The following is a 16995-nucleotide window of genomic DNA, read 5'->3' on the forward strand; positions in this document are numbered from 1 at the left end:
TGTCGAAGCTTAATCGAGAGGAAGTGTGGAGTTTATCTACTGTCAGCTCAAGGTGCTCGGGTCTCTTGCATGCCGCTCTTCACCATCAGACTCCTAATTACTCCGTGCTTATTGTGTTTATCTCTCCCGATCAAAGGCATAAAAACACGACTTCCACTGCATCTAGGCTCTACAATGTTTAGCCGCTTTACCTACAGGCAGTCCTCCATCTAGTATAACCTCGCCAGTGTTCCCCACTGCGAATACCACCCTGAGCCTTGAACCAGATTCTACCCATAATTAATTTCTCTCAGTCCCCCCATATACACAATTTACTGCAAGCACACGCGCTCTCTTGGCAGAGCTCTTGGCAGGCAATGTAACAATTGCTTCCACCTTGAGAGAGCTCATTTCCGCTCTAGTGGGCTCTCATAGCAGCAAAGTTCTATCGTGTCCACCATATCCTGGTCATGGTTGGTTCGAATGACTGGCTGATTAGACCGTTCAGCAGGGATAATCCCACGTGCGCAATATGAAGCTTCTATTGGAAAGCCAACGCACAATTTGCCGCGTTTTGTTTTGATATCTGTCTCCTATTATTGACCTCTTCACTTCAGTTCATTTCCGCCGTATCATTAAGGGGAGAAGCAGCTGGCAACACTTCTAGGCCGATCCTCCGTCCACGGTAAAGGCTTTCTTACAACAGCATTCGATTCATGTCTACAGTATCAGACACAACTAATAAGCATCTATACGCAATTTATTCTATCTTCATATCACATCTTACGGAAACTCTCCGTTTACTAGATAATTAATCAACATCATTACTATCCTATTGGCATTTGCTAATCAATAACAACTGCTCGCCCAAATTCCTCCCGTTCAGGGTCAGCAACCAATTCCTCCACATAGTCACGGTGGTCCCTAAAAAACCACAGCCTTGCAAAGCTCGTACACTGGCCTTCGGTCGGGATCTTCACCTTCCAGTCTCTGACATTGAGCCTTATACCGCTGAACAGCCCGTCCATGGTTCGCTGGTCAACGATTCCCTTTATCGGGAAATCAACCATGTACCAGAACGTGACGTACCCGTCCAGGGTCCTCGGACTGATGGCCCGATGCACCTTTATTTCTCGCCCCAGTGTCGGGTGGAAATCTGCCTCTACTTCTTCAGCAGGATCCTGGGCGGTGCGTGGGTCAAGCGGGTTCATTCGGGTGTGGAAGTAGAATATGACCGGGTAGACGGCTGGGTCGTCGCGGATGAGATACTCTTCCGGAATCCTGTCAGCTCTGTTGTTGTTGATGGAGTGGAGTAGTTGGCTGCATTGTGGGCAGAGGTTGTTGGTGGATGTGCAGGTTGCCATGTTGTTCTTCGTCTTGCTTGGTGTTCATACATCCTGGCCTGGTTTATATATATGTAAGAAATTGGCGGTTATACGTCTAGTTTATGCTCTTTGTTTCATACACTTTAAGACAAAGACCCAATGTAGCTTTGTACTCAATAATGCCCTATCTTACTCGTGAGACATTCATTCATATACAATCTATTATTCTTCATTCATATAATACTGGACTACTGGCGGATCCGACGGCGGCTCCGATCGCGGAACCGCCACCCAATTCATCTTCAGCAGCAAAGAATCAAGCCTCAATTCTATCCTGCCAACTATTGTCAAAATGTCTACACCAACCCTAATATTCATCCCCGGCTCCTGGCACAAACCCACCTGCTACAATAAAATTATAACCCCCCTCCAAAACCAGCACCACCTAAAATGCATCGCCATCACCCTCCCCTCAACAACAGGAACCCCAGCCGCGACATTCAAAGACGACATTGACGCCGCCCGCGATGCCATATCAACTGAGACAACAGCCGGCCGCAACGTCGTCGTGATTGCGCATTCCTACGGCGGTATGGTCGGGAATAGCGCAATCAAGGGGTTCACCCGTCCCAAAGAGACAGACGCCTCAAACCCAACCCAGGGATCCGTCATCGGCCTTATCCTTATAGCGTCCGGCTTCACATTCACAGGGCTAGCATTCATGGACCCCTTCTTCGGTCGTCCACCGCCCTTCTGGCGTGTCAATGCCGAAACGGGCTTTGCGGAGATCACAGCGGACCCGCGCGAACTCTTCTACCATGACCTCCCGCCTGAAGAGGGGGAGTACTGGGTCTCGCAGCTTACGTCGCAGAGTCTAAAGTCTTTATTCGAGGGCGGGGAGTATTCGTATTCCGGCTGGTTGGATGTGCCGGTGTGGTATATCGGGTCCATCGAGGACAGGGGGTTGCCGGTTGTGGTGCAGCGGATGCAGATGGGGATGGGGAGGGCGATGGGTGCTGATGCTGTGCATAGGGAGTTGAGGACGAGTCATTCGCCGTTTTTGAGCCAGCCTGAGGAGACGGTGGGGATTGTTTTGCAGGCTGTTGAAGCGTTTTGTGTCAAGGCTGGGGGGGTTGAGTTGGTGGTGGGTGGGCGTGATGCGAGTGATGCGGTTACGGCTGTAGAGGCCTCGCTTTGGAAGCCTGGGACGTGGGTTAAGTATGGTATACCCTTGGCTTTTGGGAATGTTATAGGGAAGTGTGTTCTCCTGTTTACCTGGGGGAGGAGGCTATGGAGAGGTCGTGGTTGATAGACAGAACTACGCTGCGGGTTCGGGTCATCCTAGCTGTAATCAATACAATCCTGACTCCCTGCCGTTTATAGTTCGTATTGATATCCTAGACCATCAGGGAGATGCACCTGATATCCTTAGTTGTGTATAACTCACTATGCAATGCAAATTCAATGTATAAACTGTGTCTGTGTCAGCACAACGGGTCTCTTGATTGGCAGCAAATAATAAACCTGCTTGAGGCAGCCAGACATCTACGCAGCTATAGCAAGCCTGAGTGTCAAGTATCCAATTGCTTGGGTGTTACTTCATTTAGTGTGTCATCTAATTTATTTTATCTTTCGTGATTCCACAACGAACATATGACGTTGAAGAGTGTCATCGGCAATACATATATCCCACTAGACTCCATAATTTACTACTCATGAGTCTACAACATAATATGTTAAAGAAATGAATCAAGAAATAAGTAAGTAATAAATCCATAGCTCATATTATTAAACAATTCTAATATCTTCGACGCTAGCCAAGCTAAACACGAACACGACTAATCCACAGCTGCTCAACAGGCACAGCTAAGAGAAGAGAGAAGACGAAGATACGTTTGTGTACCAGTACGATATAATAGGGATGTCAGTTCCACAAGCATACCAGACAAGTCAGGTAAGGTACTAGGCGACGTTTACGCATCGTCCTCGGTGATCTTCTCAGTAACGTGCCCATCCTGCTGCACAACAACCTTGTCGCGGCGCTTAGATGCCTTAACGGGGTTTGGCTGCTGGTAGAGGTACTCGAGTTCCTCAAGTGTCCGACCTTGGGACTCGACACTGGTATCATTAGCAAACCCAAGTTATCTAGGAATATGTAGTATATGTGGATGGGGACATACGCGAAGAAATACCAACACACGGACTCGATAACATCCCAGCCCACGAAGATCCAGAAGTAGTTTGTGCTGATATTCTCGAGCGCAATAGGCGAGGCGAACTGCGAGATGAAGCTGGTGCCGCTGACGAGGAAGCCGGATAGGGCGAGACCCTTGGCACGCGTGGTGGTTTCCAATGCTTCTGCGGGAACGACACCTTGCAGGGGAGTGTAGGTGAAGGAGAAGACGACCTGGAAGAGATAATAGAAGGTGAGAGCTGTTCGGCCGAGAGTTGGGTCGACGGCGCCGGCCTCGCGCTGGGGGATCATGGGCTGGGAGACACCGGCGTTGACTGCCATGCAGAGGGCACAGGCTATATATAGTTAGCATTAGATTTACATTGTATTAACGGGAACGTACCAAGTGTTCCCCAAACAAGAACTGTTCGACGGGGCATCCTGTCACAGAAGTAGACCGCCGTGAGGGCGGCAATGGCGCCCACGATGGAGTTGACCAGATTAAGCAGGAGCTGCATTGAGCTGGATGTGTATCCGAGGGTCTCGTAGATAGCCGGGTTGAAGTATCCAAGACCGTTTCCTGACCATTGACCGAAGATGGAGATCATGATTACCTGCGCGAACCGCCAGCGGCCACTGTGCGACATGATAAAGGGTCGGTCTGTCACAGTTAGTACTCCGTAGATATTAGTATAGGATGGAGAACATACAGTCCCACCAGGTCTTGTCGATGCCATCTACACGAATACCCTCCTTCATCTCCTCGACTTCCAGACGCACCAGGCGTGCACTCGGGTCACCGTTGCCGTGGTACTTGGCCAGGATGGCAATGGCCTCCTCGTCGCGGCCCTGGGACATGAGCCAACGGGGAGATTCAGGAATGAACCAGACGGAGACGATCACGATGCAGGAAGCAAAGCACTGCAGGATGAAGGGCACACGCCACTGCCAGTTGCTGTCAATGAAGTTGCACCCGTAGGTGACGACTGCTGCTGGGATGGAGCCGCCGAACCAGCCGCAGTTGTAGAAGCCTACAAGATCAGAAATTACTCGTAGAGGATGTGAAGGAGCATACCAACTGCACGCCCACGCCAGTGGGGAGGCGAGATCTCAGCTGCGTAGGCCGGCGCAGACACGACCATGATCTGGATACCGAAACCAAGCACGAAGCGACCGACGATGAAGTGTGCCAGGGTGCTCGCAGTGGCAATCACGATAGATCCGATGATAATGACCCAGCCTCCGGCAAACATACACTTGCGACGGCCGAATCTGTCGGAGATGACGGCGGAGATGGGGGTTGCAACCATAGAGCCACTGACTTGTTAACGGTGATACTATCCAAACTTGAGCAGCACATACACTGTATACAGAGAGGTGACGACGGAGACCTTCTCGCCGGTCTTTCCAGTGTGGAAGGTGGCCTGGTAGTGGTCCATAGCGAAGACAGAGCCCATCAGGGAGCCTGCACTGTTAGTATACACTGATAAACTGGCAAGTAGACATACCATCGTATCCATTGGCACAGGCACAGCAGAATGCGACAAAAATACAGACTGTCTTGTTAGTAAATCATTTAACAGCCAGAGACTGGACCCACAGTATAGATGGATGGATGTCGCGCTCCACTTCTCGATCTGGGTCTCGTTGATGGCAGCATACAAGTCGGCCTATACATGTTAGGGTTGAGACAATTGTGCTAATAGTCAAGTACTCACGTTGTAGACGATCTTGGTGGTCGCCCCCGGCTTGTCGGCAGTCATCCTTGAGAGGACGGCAGCATTGACATCCTCCGTGATGGAGACTCCATGCTTCTCTTCAGATGTACCCTTCTCCATGTTGCTAATGGCCTTGAACTCCAGAAAGTATTGGTCGAGTCGGATGATTCGAGCAGCAGGGGTCGAAGGTGGGACGAGCCCGCTTCTTATATCCCGATAATCTGGTGTTTCACATCCTTGCACACCTGGTCCCGTCTGTGCACCTTATGAACAGATGCTGCTTGGCAAGCAGCTAATATTCTTAAAGTAGCTTGGTGTACGCACTGCACATCGAGAATGGGGGGACTTGCGGGGGGCGATTTCCCCAGACTCTGGGCCCAGCAAATCGCAACGCGGTCAGAGATGGATTAATTACGCGCATGACAGCAGGGGGTACGCGGTACCGAGTGGCGATTTGTCCTTGGAGGGATTTTGTCCATTCCTGTAAGGGCGTTTCGTGCTTGGCTGGTCTGTCTAGCTGTCTAGGGCTCGGGGTGTCGTAGCGTCGGGTCGCCGTCTTGTTTTGGGCTTAGCAGTGCAGTTCTTTTCCGTTTCCTGCCGTTTCGATTGAGGCTAGGCTGTCGGTTCTGCTACCGACATCTGGGGTGTTCTCTGCTCATGACTTGGTCCAGGTTGGTTCGTTGTAGTCGAGATCGTGCTTGCCCCGGCCATCCCTGGCTCCAGCTGTGTTCTAGAATCGACACAAGCATCGCCTATCCTGGCCATGCGGTATCCCGACCGATATCCAGTCCAGACGATCATCGAGGGTCTCTGGGCATGGTTGCACAGCACAGCCTCATGCTTGCAGCGTCGCATTTCCTCCCAACAATCCTTGCTAACTACCTTCTGGCTGCCTGATTTCAATACCGTTTGACTCGCTTCCCACCTGGACAGTCTGCCGGCAAGTCGGCTCGAGATCCGGGCGTTATGTCGACACAATCTGACAACAGCGTCGCAGGAGCACCAATATTAAATCCAGCCACCGTTGGGACCACGAATCGGCCGTCATGATAGGTCCCGCCAGATCATTGAAAGCCAGAGTACGCGCAGATGTTGGCTGTCACGCAAGGTCTTCCATGCCAGAGGCGAGGTGCAGGCGGTCCCTGCGCGGCCTCATCTCCGGGGCGAAACGGGATTAGTGTGCTCAATATTCTGCTTCTGCTGTCAAAAGGCCCGAGTTCTTGACAGTCGCGTGTCTATTCTGTCTAAATATATTAACTGTTGGATATAATATTGCCCGCATTGGATCGCGATGCTAACTCCGTAAAGGCCACCCACCTATACTCATCGTATGACCAGGATTCCCTTTAGCGGCCCTTGATGATCCAAAATTTCTACTCGAGATTTACGAGTCCTGCGATCGACTACTTGGCATCTCTAATGAGAGGGTTGGATCGGCAGCACTGGTGTTTGAGGTGGACATCCTGTTCTACTCCATGCATACCCTGTCGCACAATCTTGTTCTAAAAGAATGAATTGACAATAGTTAACAAACTAGACTATTCTGCTGATAAGCTTCACCGTGTCCTAAAGCGTACTTGGGTTTCATAGCCTACTTCTTCCTCAGCTTGTTCTTCAAGCGTAGCCACACTCCCTTCTTCTCTGTCTCCTGCCCCGGCTCAGATTCATCAACGAGCTGGCCATATTGAGAGTCTTGATCTGTTCTTGGACCTGGATATGGCGGCGGCGCCGGGAACTCATTCGCCAGCTGCCCAGTGCCATACCCCTCTGCCTTCTCCGACTGCGAGGGCTCTCCATTCATGTCCATAATGCTTCTCACCGGAGCAGTCCGAGTCGACGTCTTCGGTGTCGTGGGCCAGAACTCGATGTCTGCTTCCCATATGGCATCCGGTGCAGTCTTCTCCCAGTTGCTGGGCCCAGCTGCAGGCACGAAGGTGCGGCCTAGCTTGGCCGCTGTGCCCGGCGACATGGCTCTCTTCTTCATGACCAGTGGTTTACCAGTCTGCTGCTGGAAGTCTCGCCCTCGCCAGTACTTGCTGTGTCTGATGCGATAGGGCCGCTCGCGGAAGTTTGCCTCGTATGCGCTCGCCACGACCTGAGCCAGATCCTTGAGCATCTGCCCATAGTGCGGCAGGTTATACAGACTTTGCACGAGCTGCGCAACGCCAGCTTCATTTAGAGGTGCGTACGCCTGTGCCTTGGGACCGGCCTTGTCTTTCTGCTCCATCGCGTCGACGAACTTCTTGTAATTGTCGAGATCCTTCTCCAACGCGTCTAGTCTCTGCCTGCTATCCCCCGTCCGCACCTTGGTCTTCTCATCCTTGATCAGATGCTCCAGGTACTCGACCGTCGCGTCGTTATAGTGCGTGATCGAGTTGTGCTTAAGATACAGGCTGAACCGTGCTGCCGCCGTCTGAACAGCAGCATGCTCGGTCTTCAGCTCGGCAATGTTCCTCTCGATCGCAGCGATGGCGCTCTTCTTCGCTTTTACCAGGCTACCTGTCGTATTCAGTTCTCGTTGTACGTTAGCGTCTATCACGGTCTCTTCGCTCTTTGCGTACTCGACGAGGATGTGCTCGTGCTCGTCCCACTTGTGGAAACAGACAGTGCAGTATTCACCGTTGAATGCAGTGCAGTTCTGCAGCTGGGGGGTGCCGACTTGTCCGACGGGGACGTTTACTAAACAGCATGGATTGTGGCCTGTAACCGTTAGTTGTCAATCTTCTAATATGCTGTTATAGGATAGGGCAGGACATACAGAGCTTCTTCCTCAACAACACCTTCTCCTTCTTCTCCTCATCAAACACCGCTTCAACGCATTTCGGATTCGCGCAGACCGTCTTGGGCTTCTCCAGCTGCTTTGCCGAAACATTCGTCTTATGAATCTGCAACTTCCCCTGCAAGCCAGCCATCGTCCCCTCAGCATCGCGCAACTCCGCCACCTGCTTCACATTCTTCATAATAGTATCACTGATGGCGACCGAAATCTGCTGCATCGGCGCAGTCAGCTGCGCAATCAAATGCCTCGTCTCATTCAGCGACAGCGTCTCCTGCGTATGATGCGGTCTCAGACTCTGGAAGTGCGCCAGCAATCTATCAGCCTCTGCCGCGCTATGCTCCCAGCTGCGCCTATAATCATCTTCATGTCCCATCTCGATCCCCTGCTTGCGCGCAGCCAAGTACCGGAACGACTCGCTGTCGAAGCAGTACACGTTATCCCTGGATAACTGCGGAATCACTTCCTGGTAGCTGGACAGTAGGCTCTCGAGCGGCTTGAACGTATCCCCCGGTGTATAATTCGAGCCCCGGGTGTTGGTGAACCCAAAGACCATATTCTGCGCTGCGCTGGTATGCAGATGCGTGAGCAGCTCTTTAACGCAGAACCGGAACATGACGCCCAGCCGTGCATTATTCGGTTTCAGCAGGATCAGGATCCCGTGCAGGGATGGGTAGTTCCGCAGTATGGATAGCATGTTCGCCATATTCTGTTTATCCTGGTCTAGTCCGCGCGTGTCCCCGATTCCAGGTGTGTCTATCAGTCGGACGAGCGTGTCTTTGAAATATAATGGATACACGGTGGCCTTTTGGGTTGCTGAAGAGCCCCTGGATCCGTCGGCTTCGTCTTTGTCTTTTCCTACCACGACGTCCTGGCTGGTCATCCGGCCGGTTTGGCCGTCGACGACCTGTGTTGTGAATGAGCATGGGATTATGCAGTTCAGTTTTGGGTCTTTGAGTCCGTCGTCGAGCGAGTTGAAGGTGAGATAGTTCACGAAGGCGTTGACGAAGGTTGATTTCCCCACGCCTGTCTCGCCGAGGATTAGGATGTTGACTTCGCGCGGTTCAGGGAGGGAAAGGAGGAGGTCGCGCAGGGCTGTGCGGTCGAAGTGGTAGAAGTCTGATGCTGACTTGCCACGCTCTTTGTCCTTGTGGTACGGTCCCTGGCAGTTGAACGAGGATTTATGGAATGGGACGCGTCCGCACTCGCAGTAGAAGAAGCCATCTCTGCTCCCGAACTCGACGGGTTCGAGGCAGTCGGCGCACGACCAGAGGTAGAGGTTTTGCTCGTCGCAGTGTGGGCCTGGGCAGGGGATTCGGAGGGACTTGCGGTAGCTAGGTACGTCGGTGGTTGTTTCGAGGTAGGACCTGTCGTATTTGACGAGGTGTTTGTCTGCGAGGTCCTTGTGCTGGTCGAGGAGGTTCTCGACGACGATGGACCCGTTGGCGTGCTCGGTGATGTAGGGCTGTGTTAGGTTTGGGCGTTGCTTGTCCCAGTCGATGAGTAAGACGTGAGGTTTGGGGTTCTGCGTGAGGAGGTCTTTGAGGAGCTGCTGGTTCTCGTTCCATGAGTCGCTAGATGTGTCGACGGCGTCGCTGAAGTGGAAGACGTAGAAGGAGTGGGAGGAAATGGCCGCCCTGTCGATGACTTCCTGCCGCTTGGACTTTGCGTCTTCAGGGAAGATGGCGCCCATTTTGACCATTCGCGACAGAAATCCGAGTTTCTTGTCGTATGTGCATGTGAGGTCGTTCAGCTCGTTAGAGCCCAGTATATCGGACTTGGCTTCGTTGACGATATCAAGCACGGCCTGACTTGTTGCTGTCCCATCACGGATGGTAGGAAGTGCTGCAGTGTATGCCGTTCGGAATTGCTCTTCAGCTTTTGTCGCTTTCCTGGCCTCTTCCTTGACTCTGGCAAAGTGGCTGTCGGCAACGAGACCCCGGTGCTGAACAAGCCGATGGTGGTGTGCATTCAATGCCCGCTGCAGAAAAGCAAGATGGTCAACCAGACCAACAACCTGATCATAGGATTCCTTGCTCAGCTGCCCAGAGACCACATTATCAGGTAGAGCAGCACCAAGCATAGACAGATATGTCACCGGAAGCAGGGTATACATCAACGGCACACCCCCAGTCCGCTGAACATGCCCCTGCAACTGACTGAAATGTTCCGCAGCATCGGAGATATTGTCTGTCTGGCCGGTAAAGATCTCCCTGGCATCAGTATATATCCTGACGCGAAGCATATCATCCACCACCGGCTGCTTCTGGTCATATCCACTTTCACCTTCACCAACAAACCCTTTAACAGCATCCTCAACAATCCTTTCAACATCCCCCCACTCCTCCACAGACATAACCCTCCTCTGCGCCGAAACCACAGCCCTAGCCCCCCAAACCACCCCAATAACAACATGCGTGGCCTGGCTCCCTTCCAACACCTTCAAATCCAGCACCTCCCGCACGCCCCCATTCATAAAACTCAATTCCTCAGCCCTGCTCTCAACGGTATAAACCACTGCCCGATGTGCAGCGGGGACCGTATCGCCCTGCTGCGCTAGGTACTGCGCGGATCCACGGGGGTGAACAAGTCCTGCGAGCAGACATGCGGCGAGATCAGGGCCTGCATTTAGGGCATTGAAGCGTTCTGCGATGGAGGTGGATTTCACGACGGTTGTGGTGGATTTGGTTATGGGGTTTGAGGTTATGGCATCTGCTGGGATGGGTTTAGGTTGTGTTTCTGTTTCTGCCGAGGGTGAGGGTATTAGGAGGGAGGCGTCGAGGAAGGATTCTGTGCGGGCGTCGTAGAGGGTGCCGAGCTGGATAGACTGCCCTAGTGATGGTCGGGTTATGGTGTTCATTTTGAATATCAAGGTAAACCTCAGGTTCGTATTTGATCTATATTTGTAGATATAGAAGACGTAAGAAATTTAAGTTCTTAATAGGAAATATCCATCAGTCTGGAATATGTCATGTTTTATATACATCCATCCTCGTCATCGATGTTGTAGTGAATGTGAATAACCTTCATAAACCTTCACCCTCACAGCCGGGCACTCTTTATGCGCCCGACAAAGCTACGATATTAAGTGTCACTGTGAAATGCCTTGGGTACGAACAGGACAAATAGCAAAGGACAAATAACAGAGCGCTGTGAGGCTCTAATGCAAGGGGCCAAATGCCAGAACGGCAAGGCAGACTCGGGTCTTTCTCTGGAAACTCTACGAGAAGCTTATCATGCGTTACATGAGCATTTGGAAGGCGCACTACTAGTGATGGTGTACTGAAAGTGCATCGCGAGGATTGATATGTTGGAGGGACGAGGGCTGTGGGTAAGCAATACACAGGGCTTGTGGTTTACTTTCGCGCTATGGAAGATCAACAAGATCCTTTGAACAGCCTTTAGTGGCTACTGTCAGTTCGCATTGACTAGTCGGTGTGGTTCTCTGGTTGGTACACCCGTGGTTGAGTCTCACAAGGCGTCTTCCAGAAGGCAGATCGAACGAGCCAGGAAGAATGGAACATGTTGCGCCTGGCGAACTAACGGTAAGTCAGTAATCTTCCATTGGGCAGGTTGGTTAATACGAGATGATATCTGCCATGCCACACAATCAGGCGCCTTGATAAGAGTCAGCAACAGTCAACCAGCGAGGCCGACCAACAGGTAACAGTAGAGATAACAGTCGCAAAAAAAGAGAAAAAAAAGATATACGATATATTAAATATTCCAGTCCAACGGTGCCATTTGAGGCTCACCCGCGCCACCCGCGCAATCCCTGCTGATATATAAGCCCCGCCGTACTGAAGCCGAGAGTGAGGACCCTTGTCGGGCGCCTTTGAAACCGCCCAGGTGCCAATCTCAGGCGAACTACTTGGATTAGTGACTCCACAGCCTGGGCGAACAGGCATATTCCAGATTCAGGTCAGATTCAGGTCTACTAAGTACCTTGGCATACGCCCCGTGCCCGACGAAGTTGCCAAAATAGGAATGTTGTATAGCACTTTGCAGTGGGAGTGTTTGCAGTGCGTATGTTGAACCCTTTCCGGTAGCAATTGAGATCTTCACTCCGCTTCCATGGCCTGCATTGCGGGGGTAGGATCTTCACCGGTCGGTGGTGGTCGGGCTGGTCGGCGTCCCGGTGAGCTGTTCAGGGAGCTGTAGGAGAGCATCGGGATGGGCCGCGGGAGTCACGCGCAAAGACATTACTTGAAAACAACAATTGAGTTGGAGATGGTGGATAGAACCAGGCTATCACGCAGTCGTTCGCCGAATGTAGTGGGCATTGCTTGGGCGTTGTGGAGGACATTTTGTGGGTCAGATCTGGTGTGGATTTCAGTCGGAGCGCAGCCCCCCGACAAAAGAACTGCATAACTTGCCTTGCATAAAACGTTAGTCAGCTGTGCTCAGGGGCTAGACCACAGAAAGGGGCAGATCACGCGGCGCGGGAGGGTCAAGTGACCGCCACCAATAATTATGTGGCGTTCATCCTTGCAGGGGGCCGCATGCATCGGGCCGTCTATTTTTGACATCGAATGGTGAAAGCAATTGATTGAGACTGAGAGACTGAGAGACTGAGATGGAGATGTTGGGAACTGAATACTGAATGATTAAATGCTGAGATACAATCAATTGATCAATTGCATCGAGTTGTGTTGTGCTGATTAATCGGACCGAGAATATGCAACGCCGACCGAGACCCTCACCCCGGCATCCCCAGCTAGCTGCCCCGGTTTCTGCTGAAGGATGAGGAGAGCTTCGAGTTTTCATCTGTTATTTCATTTTTTTCATGGCAAGCGCGTTCGAGATTTTTCTCCTCCTCAGCTGACGCAAACTCCAGCCTGTCAGAGCTGCCCGAGTCCCCAGGAGGCAAAAAGTCTCTGAATTTTCACTCTCCACCGCATGATGTAATGATGAATTGCAATTATTGTTTTTTGCGATCAGCAGATTCCGTCCTAAACCGGCGGTGAACTGGACTTTTCTTTTATCTGTTCTTTCTCTCTCGTCTCTCATCTTTTTCTCTCCTTCCTTCTCTTCTCCTCTCTCTCCTCCATCTCACTCACAACCGCCGCAATGCCTCCCCTCAAGCTCAACACAAAGAACCTCCCCCAGATCCTGTCCGCCAGCAAGGCCGGCATCAAGGCCCCCAACTATGCCCGCGGTCGCGGCGTCAAGGAGGGCATCGTCCACGTCGGTGTCGGTGGCTTCCACCGCGCCCATCTGGCTGTCTACATCGACCAGCTGATGCAGAAGCACGGAATGACGGACTATGCCATTGCTGGTGTTGGCCTCACTCCCTTTGACTCCAGAATGCGCGACGTCCTCCGCTCGCAGGACCACCTCTACACCGTCATCGAGCGCTCCGCCAAGGGCAGCTTCGCCAACATTGTCGGCAGCATCAATTCCTTCCTCCTTGCTGCTGACGACCGCGAGGCCGTCGTCGCCAAGATGGCGCACCCCGACACCCGCATTGTCTCGCTGACCATCACCGAGAGCGGCTACTACTACAACGAAAACACCCACGAGCTGCAGGCCGAGCACCCGGACATCCAGTTCGATCTCGACCCGGCCAACGAAAAGACCCCCCGTACCACCTTCGGCTTCCTCTACGCCGCTCTCGCCCGCCGCCACGCCTCCGGCCTCAACCCCTTCACCGTCATGTCCTGCGACAACATGCAGAAGAACGGCTCCATCACCCGCCACATGCTCGAGTCCTTCGCTCGTCTGCGTAACCCCGAGGTTGCCCGCTGGATTTCCGAGAAGGGTGCTTTCCCCAACGCCATGGTTGACCGCATCACCCCCCAGACCGCCCAGGCCGACAAGGACGTTCTCGCCGAGACCTTCTCCATCGAGGACGACTGGCCCGTCGTGACCGAGCCCTTCATGGACTGGGTTATCGAAGATCACTTCTCCGACGGCCGTCCGGCCTTCGAGAAGGTCGGCGTCAAGGTCGTCAAGAACGTCCACGACGTCGAGCAGTACGAGAAGCACAAGCTCCGCCTGCTCAACGGCTCCCACTCTGCCATTGGCTACGCCGGTCAGCTCGCTGGTTTCAAATACGTCCACGAGGTCCTCGAAAACCCCACTTACCGCAAGTTCCTTGTCCAGATGATGCAGGAAGAAGTCAAGCCCCTGCTCCCTGAGATCCCCGGCGTCAACATTGACGAATACTGCGAGACCCTCATTGAGCGCTTCTCAAACCCCACAATCATGGACCAGCTCCCCCGTATCTGCCTCAACGCCTCTGGCAAGATCCCTCAGTTCATCATGCCCTCGATCGCCGAAGCCATCTGGGTCACTGGGCCCTTCCGCCGCCTCTGCTTCGTTGCTGCCGCTTGGTTCCGCTACATCAACGGTATCGACGACGCCGGCAACAAGTTCGAGGTTGAAGACCCCATGCGCGAGCAGCTGCAGGCTCTTGCCCGCGAGGGCGGCACCAAGCCCCAAGCTCTCTTGAGCATCAAGAACTTGTTCGGTGACGATCTCCGTGGTGACGAGCGCTTCATCCAGGAGATCACGCGGGCGATGGAGGACATTGCTCGGGACGGCGTCATGAAGACGATGCCCAAGTATGTCGACTAAACTAATTATTTGGATTCGTTTTCGTTTTTTTTCTGAATTACCCTACTGAGCGACGGGGATGGGATTTTCTTCTTGCATAGAGATAGATTATGATAGACAAAAGTCGTTATTTTCTCGCTTTATGGCACGGTCTTGCTCTTGGTCTTGTATTATGGGTTTCGTGGACACGGATACAAAATGTGGGTTTAGGGATGATTTTCAAGGACATGGATTTCAGGATTCGTTCGGGTTCAACGTTACGGTGGTCTTCTAGGCGGTTTCAGCACTAATCATTCCATTAGCAATTAGCACTTGAGTTTCTTTAGTTTATTTGAGAATGGATCTGTCACCATGGTGGCGTTCAAGCACATATATTCAGTCTAGTAATCAGTAATCAATATATATACAGCAGCCATCAGTCTATCGTCCCCAGTCGACAATCTAGATCTATCCAGTCCCTTCTCCCTTCTCACTTCTCAGTTATCACGATCAAAGATCAAGATCAGAGAAAATCTAGCAATCCGCAGGCAAAGCCTCAGTCTTCGAGCTAGTCTGGAAAAGCTTCACCTCAGCGTTACGCCTGTTCAAGAGACCCTGCGAAACCTGGCCGTTGGCGTACTTCCACTTAGGCAGCTCCTCCTCGGCCACGGTATTGGGGCTGTCGCCCGCATTCAAGCGCTCGACGAGGTTACTGCTTTGCACGGCGCCGGCGCCCACGTTGAAGCACCAGGACACGAGCGCGCCGTATTGGTTGTCGTTGAGCTTGACGGAGCTCTTGAGGGCCTGTGCGACGCTGTCTTGGTAGGACTGTTTACATGTATGTATTAGCATTTCTCTCGGGGGGTACATGGAGTTGTGGTTGGAAGGGCAGCGTGGGGGCATACAGTAATGTCATCCGCAAAGAGCTTGAGGCCATCGCTCTTGCTCAGGGGGATGTCGTATTTGACCTCGGAGCACTTGGAGTCTCCGCAGAGGTGTCCGTATCCGACGGTAGGGTTTCCGTAGCCGTCGTCGTAGATATCAGCGCCCCAGCCTTCGTAGGACTTCATCAGGTCCAGGGTGTCGTCGTTGACGTCGGGGCCGGAGCAGGCGGCCAGGGCCAGAGAGGGGATGGTCGCGGCGAGGGCGAGGAGCTTGGTGGTTGAGAGGACCATTTTGAAGTGAATTTAAATTGAATTCAAGGTTGAATTGGAGAGTGAGTTGGTGGTTGGTTTGTTGTTGATGCTGTTGTTCTTGTGCTTGCTTGATGCTGTATCTCAACGGGATGGACGGGGTTTATATGTCTGTTCCAAGACCCTAGATGTCCTTTCATCCGAAGCTGATTGCGCTCTGTTCCTTGTTTGTCCAAACAGATCTGCATCTCGTCGTGATGGAGAGGCTGTATACGAGGTCGTAAACCCGTATCTGGAGATATCCCAGTGAGCCCACGAGCAATCGCAACACAGTTCGACCGCACGGGGACTCAGCAGTAAACGAGCATCTCGTCGAATCCTTCTATATCGATCAAAATATGCGCTGATCATGCAAGAAAGCGATGATCAGTACGACCCTGTCCTAGGAGCTCATCAAACTCGTGCAGACGAAACTCCCCAGCACCAAATCACGACGTCCTAAACTGGGTCCGAATCTCGGAAATCGCGACGATCTCATCGGTTAGATAGATGGAATGTTACCATTGCTGATTGTTCCTGGAATGCTTTCTGGGGCCGCCCTAGTGATGCTATTTTTATGTCGAATCGTGTCGCGACTGAATACGAACCCCCCACTTCCAAGGCTGGGCTGTGGATATGGGGTTTACGAGGAGCAGAGCAAGAACCGAGGCATTGTCGAGAGATTGTATTTAATTGGACTGTAGACTGACGATGATTGGGGAAAAGAGCTGCAAAGTGGTGATGCTCTTGTTTGAGAATCATAGTCCGAGCCCTACAGGGTCGGTTGGGCTATTTTTATCAACTGCCACCAGCCAAAATTAGTCACTTTTACACGAGAGAACGGATATCTGAGAAGTACGAACCAATCAATGGGAATTCTAGGTCGAACTCGGGACTCTGCCCTCGGGAAATTCTTGAAGGCTGGGCTTGCGAGCGACCTTAGTGGACACAGACGGTCCCCATGCTGTTTCGATCCTACATAGCTTCTCAACCCCTTCTGATGCTTGTCTGCGCTGTCGTCTCACTGTACATACTGTACTGTCTCAAGGTTGTGGTGTCGGTTGTCTCTGGCTCGACGTACATTCCTGGAAGCCACATTCCGCAACCGTTGCTGTCCGACGGTAGGGAGCAATTACGGTCGGGAAATATGCATGCAGTGTGAAATCATAACAATCGAAGCTGAAATTCAAGATGCGTGGGAATTGCACGGCGGAGTGGGAGGTAACCTTGGTTAGTGGTACACTGATTACTGGACACCGGTTACTGGGACACCTCCGGGCGACGGGAGAAAGATATGCTTAGCTCCTCATGAGGG

The 16995-nt window shown here is 52.3% G+C and overlaps 6 protein-coding genes across 6 annotated transcripts; 2 read left to right on the forward strand and 4 right to left on the reverse strand.

The window, feature by feature from the left end:
- Positions 1-756: 756 nt before the first annotated feature.
- On the reverse strand, positions 757-1411 carry ASPVEDRAFT_40293 (uncharacterized protein; the record flags this gene model as incomplete). Its single annotated transcript, XM_040812121.1, has 1 exon — positions 757-1411. A coding segment is annotated over exon 1 (515 nt), but the record flags the coding sequence as incomplete, so codon positions are not given.
- A 239-nt stretch (positions 1412-1650) lies between these two features.
- On the forward strand, positions 1651-2705 carry ASPVEDRAFT_40294 (alpha/beta hydrolase). The gene has a single exon (XM_040812122.1). The coding sequence runs from the start codon at positions 1657-1659 to the stop codon at positions 2611-2613; it is 957 nt and encodes a 318-aa protein (XP_040666525.1). The 5' UTR covers positions 1651-1656; the 3' UTR covers positions 2614-2705.
- A 528-nt stretch (positions 2706-3233) lies between these two features.
- On the reverse strand, positions 3234-5313 carry ASPVEDRAFT_40295 (putative MFS lactose permease). Its single transcript, XM_040812123.1, has 9 exons — positions 5196-5313; positions 5078-5147; positions 4986-5033; positions 4840-4942; positions 4553-4794; positions 4188-4508; positions 3881-4138; positions 3485-3833; positions 3234-3422 (listed from the first exon to the last, which is right to left on the reverse strand). Exons 1-9 carry the CDS (start codon positions 5238-5240, stop codon positions 3278-3280), a joined length of 1581 nt encoding a protein of 526 aa, XP_040666526.1. The 5' UTR covers positions 5241-5313; the 3' UTR covers positions 3234-3277.
- Positions 5314-6786: 1473 nt separating this feature from the next.
- Positions 6787-10831, reverse strand: ASPVEDRAFT_126378 (uncharacterized protein; the record flags this gene model as incomplete). The annotated part of the gene is made up of 2 exons (XM_040806364.1): positions 6787-7895; positions 7954-10831. 2 exons carry the CDS (start codon positions 10829-10831, stop codon positions 6787-6789), a joined length of 3987 nt encoding a protein of 1328 aa, XP_040666527.1.
- Positions 10832-13041: 2210 nt separating this feature from the next.
- On the forward strand, positions 13042-14550 carry ASPVEDRAFT_51875 (mannitol dehydrogenase family protein; the record flags this gene model as incomplete). Its single annotated transcript, XM_040814538.1, has 1 exon — positions 13042-14550. The coding sequence occupies one exon, from the start codon at positions 13042-13044 to the stop codon at positions 14548-14550; it is 1509 nt and encodes a 502-aa protein (XP_040666528.1).
- Positions 14551-15042: 492 nt separating this feature from the next.
- Positions 15043-15683, reverse strand: ASPVEDRAFT_27479 (lysozyme; the record flags this gene model as incomplete). Its single annotated transcript, XM_040810014.1, has 2 exons — positions 15043-15336; positions 15414-15683. 2 exons carry the CDS (start codon positions 15681-15683, stop codon positions 15043-15045), a joined length of 564 nt encoding a protein of 187 aa, XP_040666529.1.
- Between the last annotated feature and the right edge of the window lie 1312 nt (positions 15684-16995).

Source organism: Aspergillus versicolor (assembly GCF_001890125.1).
Source record: "Aspergillus versicolor CBS 583.65 unplaced genomic scaffold ASPVEscaffold_3, whole genome shotgun sequence".
NCBI classification, from domain to species: Eukaryota; Fungi; Ascomycota; class Eurotiomycetes; order Eurotiales; family Aspergillaceae; genus Aspergillus; species Aspergillus versicolor.